Here is a 15,048-nt window from a genome sequence, read left to right on the forward strand (position 1 = left end):
TCCACAGTGATCGCTATAGCTGTGATACACTGAAAGTGAATTACATATAGCAGGATGCAGGCACACACAGTCACAGTGACAATGCACTAGACCAGTAAATAAAAAATAATTATAAATATATAAATAACAATGCACAGTCAGAGACTGGATGCATGTATAAGAACACTTGTACCAAATATTCTGGTGGACAGGCACTTGTTCTTAACTAACACTGTCTTTAGAATGACATGTAGAATACTTAAGCGACTGTAAAATCACAGCACTGATGAGGTAGGCGGATTTACAGAGGAGACTTTGCCCTGCAATCCAGGAGACCAGACGCAGCTACTTGAGAAGATGGCGCCGATATCTCAGTCAGGGAGTGAGGGAGAGTGATAAGCAGCTCCAGGATGGGAACACCAGCAGTACATAGCGCCAGGGGCTGGGGGAGGGGCTACAGGTCAGCGCCTTATCCCCTATGCTGGTCCTCACCACCGGGTACTGTGGAGCCTTATGAAAAAGGATTTTACACAATCCGACCTGTGCTCCCTTCCCTGGTGGATATAGTGGGCTTCCTGTACTGACACAGTGTCCACGCCAGCGACGCGGTCCGTCTCCTGGGACCGCGACCGGATCACAATTTGGCGGTGGGTCCTGCATGGGGGACCATCTTACCTCCTCCCTAAGAAGCAGCCACGCTATCCAGGAGAGCATCTGCGGTGGTGTGCCTGGAACCGGAGCGCCTCCGCCTCAAGTACCCGGGAACTCGGCCAGCGGGAGTATGCAGCACTGCTGGGGAAGGTGATGGAGCCGCAGCACAGTATGTCAACGTGACATAGAAAGTGCTGCTGCCCTTGAAGACTTCTAAAAGCTCTTTTAGGGCTGCCTAGCGCAGCTAGCTCCCCTGTTAAGTGACCTGCTCTGCAGGCACCAACTTAGAAACTGAGCTCCAGTGTTGGGAGGCGGGGTTATAGAGGAGGCCATGCAATGCATCCTGGGAACAGTCAATGCTTTAGCCTGTTGGTGCCTCTGGATCAAGATCCAACTCTACACCCTGATGTATTCCCTTTGGAACACAGTGTACCCCGCTGCAGAAATTAGGATAGATTTAAAAACCCTGTATAAGTAAATCTTTAGAAAACTGACAACCTACCTAAACTGTGCCAGGGCCTCCATGACTTGACTGAGATAAATCTGGACACGCTGACTTGATTCAGTAATCTTCCTGCAGGAGATCATAGCCTGGAGATGAAAAGCATATTAGAAATACCTGGCTAACACCGCACATATATCCTCTTCTCGTAAATCACATCAAATTATTATACATATTTTTACATGCACAGTACATGATGTTCCAAGAATCTACACCACTATCTACACCGATCTACTTTGTATTTTGTTACATTCTAGCTTTTTGCATATCTATTCTGTTGAAGTTTCAATTTGCAAGTATAAGCCCCTCCCAGAATCCAAACATAGCTGGACCAGCCTCAAAGGGTAAAATTAGAGGCATCTATAACTTACTGCATTAAAAACAGGAAAGGGCCAGTAGGGTTACCTTTTCTATAGCAGATTTCAGTTTGTTCATGTGGGACTCAAACAGAGGGAAGTGAGAAAAAAAGAAATCCTGAAAGCTCCATTGTGTTTCCTCTTCCTCAGACAAGGAGAAAAGGACACTTATTGCAATCTTCTTTCGACCAATTGTTGCAGGGTTGGAAGTGTAAGTCTCGTCCGCCATACTGAAGGTCTCATCGGTTGGCCTGCAAAACAGGTTAGTTGTTAATATCTACTTATTGGCAGTTGATTTTTTGGAGCAATCTTTTATATTTGTATATGTAATGATTAAATTGATATGATTGTTAATTCTAAAAAGTAACTTTTAATATTCTTACTTAAGATAATAGGGGTAAGTAATTGTGATTTGTGTGACTTTGTAAATAATTATATGTACAGTAGGTCACTCCCTCCATATTCTAAATATATATTAAAGGACAGTATTTGTCTCCATGGTGAATTCTTTGTGCACAGGATGCACATTACAGAACCACTGGGGATTATTCAGTTTGTTAGCAAACCAAAAAAGCACACTAATGGGCAATGGGGGTCATTCCGAGTTGATCGCTCGCTGACGATTTTCGCATCGCAGCGATCAGGTGAAAAAATGGCATTTCTGCATATGCCCCGCAATGCGCACGCGCGACATACGGGTACAAAGCTCTTTGTGGTTGTGCTCAGGTTCTAGTGAAGTTTTCCTTTGCACTGGCGGCCGCAAGAAGATTGACAGGAAGGGGACGTTACTGGGTGTCAACTGACCGTTTTCAGGGAGTGTTTGCAGGTGTGTTTGAAAAAATGCAGGCGTGGATGAGTGTTCGCTCGGCGGATGTATGACGTCAAATCCGGACAGGAATAGGCTGAAGTGATCGCAAGCGCTGAGTAGGTTCAGAGCTACTCAGAAACTGCACAAACTGTTTTTGCAGAGCTCGGCTGCACATGCGTTCGTACTTCTGCTAAGCTAAAATACACTCCCCAGTGGGCGGCGGCATAGCGTTTGCACGGCTGCTAAAACTAGCTAACGAGCGATCAACTCGGAATGACCCCCAATATCATGTTGCACTGCAGGTGGGGCAGATATAACATATGCAGAGAGATTTAGATTTGGGTAGGTTATATTGTTTCTGTGCATGGTAAAATACTGGCTGCTTTATTTTTACACTGCAATCTCTCTGTACATGTTACATCTGCCCCACCTGCAGTGCACATGGTTTTGCCAGTTAGTGTGCTTTTTTGGTTTGCTAACAAACCTGAATAAGGCCCACTGTCAGCAGGACTACTGACAGAGCTCTACCACCACAGCAGGATTTCCAGAAAGACCAAATATTGCAGGTATCCTTAGTTCTATTCAGTATTTTATAGTCGATTCAACATTAGGAATAGAGCTACAATGGACACCAAATGTTCCAGGTTCATACATACATAACTGGAAAAATGGAAATAAATTGTAGAACACTTATATGGGATCTGGTCTCTAGGTCGACAGTAACTAGGTCGACAATGGTTAGGTCGACCACTGTTGGTCGACAGTAACTAGGTCGACAGGGTCTCTAGGTCGACAGGTCAAAAGGTCAACATGAGTTTTTCCACATTTTTTTTTCTTTTTTTGAACTTGCACATACATAACGATCCAAGCGGACTACAATTGGGAATAGTAATCTTGCCCAAAGTTGCGAGGGGACATGGTGCACTAATTGGGGTTCCTGGTCAATGTACGGAGAAAACAACACAAAAAAACCCATAAAAAACTCATGTCGACCTTTTGACCTGTCGACCTAGACCATGTCGACCTAGTTACTGTCGACCAATAGTGGTTGTCCTAAACACTGTCGACCCAATGAACCACACCCCACTTATATTCCTGGTTTAATAGATCTAGAAGGCATAGTGTCCATTGGTATTATATTGCTACGGCTGTACATGTGACTGGTAACCAGTAATCAAGGGCAAAGCAATCTCATAGCTTCCTATCCCCATGCTATGCCAGTGCACCACCCATAGTGCATAGTGCAGCAACACCACTGATCGGATACATTGCATTTCCTGCATATAAAGGATTTGGGCGTTATAAGACGATGGTCATCTCTGCCACAGTCAGGTGCAGTGCCACCATGAACCCGTGGCAGCAAAATGGACAAGTCAATAGAAGATAGTGCCCATTCTACATGTAAACTTAAGTCAGAAGAACAACGTTTTTAACATGCAGTTTAAAAAATTCCTTAATAACCACTTGGGGTGTAAACATGAGGGAGCAATATCAATGCAAATGCTGGCTCATACAGCTATGGAGTGCAAATGTAATGCATTCATCTAATTGGTGTTACAATATAATCTATATTTTAGGGGTGTAATACCTGAATAATGAAAGACATGATAAAGTACTCACCATCGTGGTACAACACCTTTCTCCAGACTGGTCGTCTGACTTCTCCACCAGCGCCGCTGATAGCTGCTGGCACAGTTGCTGGAGATGGAGGTGCTTGGAGATGGGAGGGGAGTCAGCAGGAGACTGCTCAGGGATGCTGTAACACACAGTGCACAGGAGGAGGGAGATGTAGAAGCCCATTTTAATATATACTGTAGCAAACTCGTTGACTTCAAACATTCCAAAGGTGGAATTCAATTGTTTGAGAAGTCGGTTGGGTGTCTGTTTTTTCCTGTCTATTAGGTAGGGAAAAACAGACACCCAACTGACTTTTCAAACAATTGAATACCCCCCAAGTGTCTACTGTAACTCGCAGGGACGTGCGGTGAGCTAAATGGCTCAGGAGCACTGTCTAGCACCAGAGCCAGATTTACACGGAATATATGAGCCAAAGGGTACATCTGGGCATTATACACAGGTGCAGCAGTATAAACTCCTGGAAATTTGGTGAGTTTTGATCACAGATGTGCGGAAAAGTTAGCCAGGTGAGGCACTGCCTCCCCTGCCATAGACTTTTTACTCCAGAGTTTTGGCTATAAAAATTATTAGAATAATGCAAAGAAGATATTTCAAACATATTCTTTGTATTTTTCATATACTTTATACAGTCAAAACTCTGGCACAAACGTTAGTATGATAGGAAAGGCTCTGCCTCACCCCACCGCACGTCACTGGTAACTCGGTCAGGTAGGTTAATCTGTACACCTTGTATTTAATTTGGCTTCTTGGACAGCACGAATGTGACAAGGCAGATGCCATAAACAGAAACCCTATATATGTGCATACAAATGTATCTAAAATAACCCTGAGGATAATGAAGTGCGATTAGTAATATGCAATCCGCAGCTGCCGATAGCTACGGTATCCACATGCGTCGCTTCATCAGCCCTCCACCATACACAAGCGATACACATAAAAAGCATACCTAGGGATGAGTCTACTTTTCATTTTGATGCAATTAAGCAAACTCGCTGTTACTGTACTCAGCCTACACCTGCCTGCCCTGTCCTACTACTCCAGGTGTAAGGGGACACAAAACAAATACATGGTGGAGTCACATTATTATAACCACCAACTAACAGCCATAGTAACCGCTGTGTGCAGCAAGGACAGCAGCTAGATGTTCTGGGAGTGACTCAAGAAGGTGCTGGTAGGTTCACCTCTCACATCAATAGCACGTGGTGCTCCGCAGTTTCCACATCGGTTATTGGCAATGATGCCATTTGTCCAGTCACGACACACCTTCACCACAGCAGCATGCAAACAATTCACAAACTGCGCTGTTTCAGACATACTACCACCCTTAGCCTGAAAACCGATAATCATTCCTTTTTGCAACTCGGATAAATCGCCCCTTTTACCCATGACAGCAGCGTGTGATGTGTGCAGACGGCCTATTGCATAACTTATATACCCACCAAGCCAGCGCACGACACGTGACATACATCATGGGCTACGCACTGCGGACGTCAAATGTATGACGTGGTCGTAATAATGTGACTCGACCATGTGCTAACACACAGATGTGTCCTCATACATCTAGCCCCAACACAATATGCTGCGGGAGATGCCAGGCGCGAGTGAGCTGGCAGGTCCTGTGCAACTCTGCTAGTGTAGGGAGTGTTTTGTTTGCCAAAAATGCGTCTTAGATCCAAAACGATGCAACTAGGATGCACCAGGAGACTGCGACGATTTATTTGATTTATGATAAAGTACTTGCATATCTGTGTGTGCAACTGAGTCTGTATATGAAGCGCAATAGAACTTGGTATGAAAAAAAAGACACAGCCTTGTGGTATGCAGTTACACGCAGATAAACAAGTGTGGCATATTACATTAATCAGTACCGTCTGCTGGTGCGCCTTATACGCATTTTCGGCGAAATTACGCCCAATGCTAGCAGAGAACAACGAGACCTGGCGTGCCTAGCGATGCTGTTTGCCATGACTGCAGCATAGATGTATCAGGACACATCTGTAAGCCCAGTTCGAAAGGTGGGCTGGGTACAAATGGTCGACAGTGACCATGCCCGACTTTTATCATGTCTACAAGGATAAGTCGTCCACATGCTAAACTGTCGACAAACATTCATTGGTGGTCTACCTTGGCTCAGCAGCTACATGCCTCCAGTGTCTTCTTACGGGTCCGGCATTCACATGAGTATTAGTACTGATGAAGGGGTCTGAGGAGCGGTGTTCCAGTAAGTAGTTCTCCTCTATCCCTAACTATTTACTAACCCTCCCCCTATTCCTTACTCTTACATACATCCCTACGAATGCCCACCCCTAACCTCCCCACGCAGCCTAACCCTAACTTCCCCACGCGGCCTAACTCTGTCAGCAACCTCAGAATGTTGACATTCAAATAGCGACACTTCAGATGTCAACAGTTTGAGGATGTTGACATGTTTATTGACAGAACCATGTCGACATCTGAAATGTCGAAATTAAGAATGTCAACATGGTTACTGCCTGCCTTCTGACTGGATACCTATTGGGTCATCAGTGAACAGAAGAGCAGTGCCAATAAAGTACTGTATGTACATATGTACGTTAAACAAGATGTTTTAAGCAATCTAAGTGATATGACACTAATGGCCCATACACACAGTGAGATTTGGGCTATGCCCGATTCTCACTATGCGACAGCGGCCAGGTCGGCACATAGTCAGTATCGCAAGTACACTCATTATGTGCTTACGATACTGACTATGGGGGTAATTCCGAGTTGATCGCAGCAGGAATTTTGTTAGCAGTTGGGCAAAACCATATGCACTGTAGGGGAGGCAGAAATAAAGTGCAGATAGAGTTAGATTTGGGTGGGTTATTTTGTTTCTGTGCATGGTAAATACTGGCTGCTTTATTTTTACACTGCAATTTAGATTGCAGATTGAACACACCACAACCAAATCAAACTCTCTCTGCACATGTTAAATCTGCCTCCCCTGCAGTGCACATGGTTTTGCCCAACTGCTAACAAAATTCCTGCTGCGATCAACTCGGAATTACCCCCTATGCGCGATTTTGGCTAAGTGTCAATTTTGACTATCTCTTCTATAGAGATAGTCAAAATTGACTTGCCTGCACAGTCTATCTAGTCTTGCGATGCCGACCGCGCGGGACCGCACATCGGCATCGAATCGGCATCGCAAGGTGACTTTCACCTTGCGATCTGCACTAACTTTTCTTACGATTTTGACTATATAGTTAAAATCGTAAGAAAAAATCTCACTGTGTGTACGCACCATAACAGAACAATTAGGGATGTTTCGAAAGCGTAAAAGTTTGGAAATTTCAGGCAGCAATGAAATAAAACAATTTTTGAATGAAATAAAAGTGAGTTATAAGAACATGAGCTCACAGGCATGCAGATAAGCAAACTATAGCCAACTGTTTCCAGCTTTAGATCTTACGTTCAACAGTAAATAATGTAATGAAGATACCTGATCGAGCAATGCCACTGTCTTTATCTTCATTCTGTCCTCTGCTAGGCATATCCACCGGTGTGCTGTGCGCTGCCCAATAGGAAGCACATATGTTAATGTACACAAAGTTATTACATTCAAGCTTAAAATGCAGGAAAATAAACAGGTATTAGTTGTTAGGGCTTTCAGATGGCAAGAGTGGCTGAGTTACTATATAGTATACACTGCTGCCCATCCGTGCAAAATAATCATCAAGCCAGTGAAGCAGGTTAGTACCCCACACCAATGTTCATGCACAATTTAAATAACTATAAATGAAAAAGAAGAAAAAAACAGAAATAAAAATAAATAAATAATTAACATTTTGTGTTAAAATGCAGTCCACTCATCTGGATGGCATCACCACTTGTGTCAGTCAAATAACACTATCCAAAAACAACTAATTATAAAACACCCTGTATGTGGCACTCTTACAGTCTGGACACATGGCTATAACCATTGAGAGAAGGTAAAGGTTTCTGAGAAACAGTAAATGGGCATGTATATGATGTGCCAGTCCCGGCTGCTGGATAAGCTAAGCAGACTGCAGTTTACCACATTAGTCATCATGGGCGATCTTTTATACCGAGCTACCAAAGCTGCACCATATTGTCTCGTACTCAGCAGGTATTTTAAGTCAATTACTTAATTAGATAAAATGTGTAATTATTTTTAAGTAATCCAAATTACAGGAACCACAAATCCTTTCACAATTACAAAGGTTCAGTTACAAAAATAAATAAGAACAGAAGAGGTGAAATGTTGGAAGAACAGTATTTGCATTTGTGGACTTCTTCAGTCTGATTTGGAAAATAAGAAGGGGGGAATTCAATTAGCCCTAAAAAGTTTACAAGTTGGAAAAACAGGGGTAGCCTCAAGCTTTCTTTGGCCTTTTTTACATCATGCTATTCAATTACAGCCCGTTTTTTGCACCTGTTAAATTTTTGGTTTTCGTTCATAAAGATGAGGAATCTGTGATAAGTTCACAGACCTATGTATTAACACTGCCAGCTGCCTGCTGAAGTCTGGAAAAAAAAAATTCCTGATAAGAGCTGCCAGGGGATCAATTAGTCCGCGGTAAATTGCCGTGGCTAACTGAATTCTCCCTTAAAATGATAATTTTAGAGATTGCCAAAGGCTTACATACGTGCTTTAAGGTGAATTACAGGCAAAGGAAAAAACAATATGAATGCACTGTACCACAAACCGGAAACAATCAATTCTTATCTATCTATAAAACAAACAGTCACAAGCTGTAGCGTGACACAAGATAACACAATAACCAAGCAAAACCACAAACTAACCAGTGTAATTGTGAAGTGAAACTATGGGGGGTAATTCCAAGTTGATCGCAGCAGGAAATTTTTTAGCAGTTGGGCAAAACCATGTGCACTGCAGGGGGGGCAGATATAACATTTGCAGAGAGAGTTAGATTTGGGTGGGTTATTTTGTTTCTGTGCAGGGTAAATACTGGCTGCTTTATTTTTACACTGCAATTTAGATTGCAGATTGAACTCACCACACCCAAATCTAACTCTCTCTGCACATGTTATATCTGCCAAAGCCCCCCCCCCCCCCCCCCCCCGGCGTTGCACATGGTTTTGTTTTGCCCAACTGATAAAAAATTTCCTGCTGCGATCAATTACCCCCTTGGTTCTGTGAATTTATCATATAGGTTTTTGTGTGGCTTCAATTGTATGCTGCATTCCACACAAACCTGCAAAGAAAGAGGCACTCCGGATGAGCCGGAGGGAGCGAGCTTCAAACATGGCGGGCAGCAGTTTGCTGCCACACATCTGTAAAACACCTAAAACAGGAACTGGAGGTAAACATTGCAGACAAAAAAACAAATGAACAAAATAAATAAATAAATAAATAAATAAAGGCTAAAATAACCTCACAAAAAGACAAACAAAAGGAAAATAGGACAATACAGAAAAAAACTAAATTTTGCAAATACTTAACCCAATAAGGCTATATAATATCCTATGATTTGAGGATACAAATACGAGCATCCCAGAAGAGAAAAGATAGTGCCTATTATTAAATGACATTGTCAATATCATTACTTTATAGTTCCAAAGGTAATATTTTGCGTTATATAATGGAAAAAAAAAAAATACACAGCAAAATAGTTTCACTCACATATGTATTTGACATTGTTGAACATTGTACGAGACTGTAGGTGAACTGCAATTTCATACAAATTGCGATTTGTGCAGTTTAAATTACAGTTAAGTCTCAGCCTGTCATGAAGAACTATGGGGGTAATTCCAAGTTGATCGCAGCAGGAATTTAGTTAGCAATTGGGCAAAACCATGTGCACTGCAGGGGAGGCAGATTTAACATGTGCAGAGAGAGTTAGATTTGGGTGGGTTATTTTATTTCTGTGCAGGGTAAATACTGGCTGCTTTATTTTTATACTGCAAATTAGATTGCAGATTGAACACACTCCACCCAAATATAACTCTCTCTGCACATGTTATATCTGCCTCCCCTGCAGTGCACATGGTTTTGCCCAATTGCTAACTAAATTCCTGCTGCGATCAACTTGGAATTACCCCCTATATTGGGGTGTGTGACCTCACAGAAACGTATGCACTGTCTGCTATATTCCGTTCTTAGCTGAAGCTCTGCTGTACCATATGGAAATATGTTTTATCTACTGTATAAATATCACTGGATGTCTGCAACATTTTTGCCTCCTGTTTCTGTATTGAATATATATCTCTATTATTTGGATGCAGTATTACCTACTTATCAGTGATATGGAGACATATCTAAATGACCCTGCACCATTTAAATTAAAGGGAGCAGCAAGGATCATTAAGGTGGGTACACACTGGAAGATACATCTGCCGATCAATTGATTGGCAGATGTATCTATGGATGGATCGGGCAGTGTGTTGAGCATACACACTGGCCGATCCGTCGGGGACCGACGTCATGAACTGGGCGGGCGTGTACACACGCCCGCCCAGTTCAGCTGTCAATTACCGCCGGCCGCCGCAGCATGTGTACGGGCGGTCGGCCAACCGCCCGTACACACACATCGACGCGCCAATATATCGGTAGATATATTGGCCGTCGGCTGTGCTGCAGGGCCGACGCGATACGTCTGTGAACGAACGTATCGACTGTACACTCTGGCCAACGGACCCGCGATATATCGGCCGTTCAAGAGAACGGCCGATATATCGGCCAGTATGTACGGGCCTTAACTCTATTAGGGACTGGTGTAGACTATTTATCTTTGAAACAAAGCATCACAGGTGAGCAAAAGATTGTAAAAGGGACACAAGTTTAGTGTGAAAATATTTGAAGGACTAATTTAATAACTTAAATTACATTGGTTTCCCCAAACAAATACATTTTTAAATAAAGAGCTAACATAAAAATAGTTTGGCGGGAAAAAAAAAAAAAAAGGGAGAGGTACGTTGTCCAAGTAGCAAAACTAGCCCCCACCACACTACCCATAGCTACCACAATTAGACTGTGCTCACAGATCAGGGGAAAAGCTGGGTACACACTATACAAAATACAGGCCAATCTTGCGTTGTGCGATGGATCGCAACGACTATCGTATAAGGTGTATACCCAATTCACTATTTAGTGAACTGTGTGGTAGCATCTTCCCATATGATGTGCTGCATACACACGTGACATAACATTAATACTGTAACAATATATTGCGTCAACGCCTGCAGACACAATATACTGATACTGTACATCGTACTGTCCCTTCAAAACATCACTGATCATTCCATTGTGTACCTTGCTCTAAAAGTCTGGCCATCACTCTTCCACAAAGCTCAGTTGAAGTATTCTCTTGAGCTCTATGGGAGAGGAAGAGACGGCTCCCTTCTTCCAGCAGAGAGCATAGTTCTAGGTGTTCGTAGTGACATCTGGTCACAAGGGATCCCAAGGAAGGGAACTTCCCACTAGATGCTATATAAGGAAATTCTATAAACAGGTGAACTTTATCTTTAATGTGGGGTTGGTGCTTTATTGGGCAGTAATCAAAGCACAGATTGTTACTGTAATGCACATGTACCTAGATTAGATCCACTCTGACATGGCCCTTGTCCGCTCTGACTCACACCAAGTTTAACTCCAGTACCATCGTGGTTGATGTTCTCCAGACTGTCCTGAAGACTTGAATAAGCAAAAGACAAATGGAAATTAGAAAACTAGAGATATTACCGAAAGATAGTAATACATAATAGGACACTAGAATATATGGTTCAGCTCAAGCATATTCCAAAAGCCAGGGGTGGGATGCCAGCCAAACTCTATCTTTTTTAAAGGGGCAATCACTTACAAGGCAAAACCATGTCTTGTAAGTGACTGCCCCTTTAATAAAGTCAGTTTTTTCACCCCGCCCCTGGATTCAATCAGCACACTAAGGATACTGAAATAAGTGATACAGGAGAATTCCCACATAACACATATACAGTATTGCCCTCAATACTTTGCTACTTGGAAGTGTAAAAAAAAGCCTTAGAAAAAACAACCAAAAAAAAAAAACAACCTCCTAGGGAACGTCCTGCAGGAGTATGGCCAACCCAGAATATTAAAAATGACACATTATAAAATTACTTTGACCACTCACCCCCAAAATGTCCTGTACTAATTCTAACAATATTTCTTGTATGAAAGGTATCAAATACATTTTAAAAGCTGAAATATTTGCCGTCACCTCCTTATACCATAAAGAATTCCACTGTTACAGTAGGGAACTCTCATGAAAGAATTAGAAAAGTCTATGTAGTAATCAGTAATGGCCTCAAAATATCCTGCTCCTGGAAATGGAGTAATGAAATCATTAATGGACATGGGTGGTCATTCCGAGTTGTTCGCTCTGTAATTTTCTTCGCATCGCAGCGATTTTCCACTAACTGTGCATGCGCAATGTTCGCACTGCGACTGCGCCAAGTAAATTTGCTATGCAGTTAGGTATTTTACTCACGGCATTACGAGGTTTTTTCTTCGTTCTGGAGATCGGAGTGTGATTGACAGGAAGTGGGTGTTTCTGGGCGGAAACTGGCCGTTTTATGGGAGTGTGTGAAAAAACGCTACCGTTTCTGGGAAAAACGCAGGAGTGGCTGGAGAAACGGGGGAGTGCCTGGGCGAACGCTGGGTGTGTTTGTGACGTCAAACCAGGAACGAAACTGACTGAACTGATCGCAGTGGCAGAGTAAGTCTCGAGCTACTCAGAAGCTGCTAAGAAATTTCTATGCGCAATTTTGAGAACCTTTAGTTCGCAATTTTGATAAGTTAAGATTCACTCCCAGTAGGCGGCGGCTTAGCGTGTGCAATGCTGCTAAAAGCAGCTTGCGAGCGAACAACTCGGAATGAGGGCCATGGCTCCCTCTGAGCTATCTCAAATTATACTACACGTCCAACACAGTAAGATGAGAATGCGTTTCGCATCCTGGCGGACGGTATGCCAGTGGTCATGTGACCGATGTCAGAATCCAGAGACAAAAACCCTCTAATATAAAACCATTTTCGCAAACACATATATGTGTATTTAACCCCCCGCCCCCTTTTTTTAGGTGTTCCAGGCTTTGATCTGACTTTTTGCAGCTACTGTCTGGCACTGTGATGCTACACTTCACTGTTCAAGATTTGTCGAATATTATGTAAAATTTGTAAGAATTGAATGACTTGAATGATAACATTATGACCAATACGATCTGTATTTGGGTCATGTACAGTTAGGCTGCATTTCCAAGGGGTGCGGTCAGGATCCTGGCAGTTTGGATCCCAAAAGTCAAAATACTGACAGCGGGATCCTGAGGGTCAGAATTCTAACAGATTCCGAAGGTGTTAGGCACTAGGAGCAGGGTTACAGTTAGACTTCAGTGGTGGTGGAGGTTAGGGATAGGCTGCAGGTAAAGGGGGTGAAGGAGGTTAGGGTTAGGCTGCAGGTAAAGTGGGGAGGTGTGGTTAGGGGTAGGTTGCGGGAGGGGAGCTTAGGCTGCAGGAGTGGAAAGGGGAAAAGACTTACCGCAAACCATCAGGAATCTCACAGTCGGGACCTCGACTGCCGGGAATTCATACCCACCCATTTCCAATCCATTGCTAACTGAATAACTACATAAATACTTCATGCAGACTAGCTGCCACAAGATGTGCATTTGAGTAAAAGCCCCCCACCTGCAGGAGAGGTCATTAATCTTACGTGTGTGTGCTGCCACTGAAACCTCCCACTTTAGCAGAAAATACTTTACTGATCATCAACTGAGGGGGGCACCTGGAAAATCAAAATAGAAAATAATTGATTAATAGACATGTAAAGTATATTCCAGAACTGTGGTGTAAAATCACAAGCAAATGACTAATTCTCCCATTACAATTAATATTCATTAAGAACAACCTGCCTGCTTTGTCATATTAAATGATATTCCTAGTGACTCTGAATAGACCACATGACGGTTTTATTTCACAACAAACCGTAATCCTAGAAAGACATACACCTGCATCGTTTGCCAAGCAACTTCCCTGGTCTGAGTCATTTCTTTGCCACCATGGAAACAAAATATTTATTAATCCAGCGAATATTCCAACTATGGAAACAGATCACCTGGATACAAATACATTTGAATTTAACAATCCACTGAGAAGGAACCAGTTGTAGTTATTATTAACAAATGCTTTGGCTAAATGTTATCTAAAGGGGGGTACACACAGAGCGATGTTCAGCTATGTTCTGACTAGACTGCTTAGAAATCAGCTGAACATCGCTCCGTGTGTAGGGGTGCCGGCGACAGCGATGTGCGATCCTGCACTTCGCTATAGCCGATACCGTCTAGCAGGTCGCTCATTTCACCGCTGGGTGAAATGAACACCCCCCACCCGTGTGTCCCCCCTTCCTCAGCACATTGCGCTGTGCTGAGTGCAGGGAGAGATGTGTGGTGAGTGGTCTGCGCTAAATCGCTCAGCGCACATCTCTGGGGAAATCTCTCCGTCAGTACGGCCCATAAGAACAACGCAAAGACAAGCCAGATGGGAGCCGTCATGGAACAAGCATCTAAGGTTAAACTACAACAAACATTTCTACTCAAAAGCCCTTGTTAAATGCACTGCATGGTCTCTGACAAACTCACCTGATGAAATGAATCTTTAATGTTGAGCCTTTGTAACTCATTGCCACAGAGCCAAACATCATCTCGCCCAGCATGTTCACGTCAGAGGCTGGCTTGGTGTACTGTAAGTTAATACATGCCACTTAGCGTACAGGTGGAAATACAGCAGCAGCCATACACAACACACAAGTATAAATAAGGTCTTATCTACATCACCAGTTTTCCTTCTATTGAGATCTAATAAAGACGTGTATTCTTTCTTATAGACAGAGGCACCAGCATTTCACTTACATCCACAACATTGATGGGTGAATGGTCTTGCTTTCTGTTACAGTCAATAAATTTAGTAGCATATTGTGGACTGCTATGGGACGGGCGTTTCCCAACAAGTAGGATCACAAGATCTATATAGGTATTTGCAGGAGGTGTTGGGAGGTTTGTATAGTGAGTCACAGAATCATAAGACAGGAAATTTAAGATTTCCTTTTCCATCAACCATCTGAGTAATTCTAACATGACCAGGTCCGTGAACACAACAC

The 15,048-nt window shown here is 43.0% G+C and overlaps 1 protein-coding gene across 5 annotated transcripts in view; it reads right to left on the reverse strand.

The window, feature by feature from the left end:
- The window catches only part of FNIP2 (folliculin interacting protein 2), a 144,139-nt gene that overhangs the window by 55,134 nt on the left and 73,957 nt on the right, over window positions 1-15,048 (reverse strand). For 2 of the 5 annotated variants that reach the window (XM_063920466.1, XM_063920470.1), the window contains exons 4-11: window positions 14,531-14,631; window positions 13,606-13,677; window positions 11,473-11,573; window positions 9,136-9,225; window positions 7,398-7,469; window positions 3,917-4,052; window positions 1,538-1,739; window positions 1,133-1,221 (exon numbers count right to left, since the gene is read on the reverse strand). In XM_063920466.1, coding sequence (XP_063776536.1) covers window positions 1,133-1,221; window positions 1,538-1,739; window positions 3,917-4,052; window positions 7,398-7,469; window positions 9,136-9,225; window positions 11,473-11,573; window positions 13,606-13,677; window positions 14,531-14,631 — 863 coding nt within the window. Of the gene's footprint in view, window positions 1-1,132; window positions 1,222-1,537; window positions 1,740-3,916; window positions 4,053-7,397; window positions 7,470-9,135; window positions 9,238-11,472; window positions 11,574-13,605; window positions 13,678-14,530; window positions 14,632-15,048 lie in introns of all 5 variants that reach the window. The other 3 variants (XM_063920465.1, XM_063920469.1, XM_063920467.1) reach the window with 2 other exon arrangements.

This window comes from Pseudophryne corroboree, chromosome 1 (assembly GCF_028390025.1).
Source record: "Pseudophryne corroboree isolate aPseCor3 chromosome 1, aPseCor3.hap2, whole genome shotgun sequence".
Lineage (NCBI taxonomy): Eukaryota > Metazoa > Chordata > Amphibia > Anura > Myobatrachidae > Pseudophryne > Pseudophryne corroboree.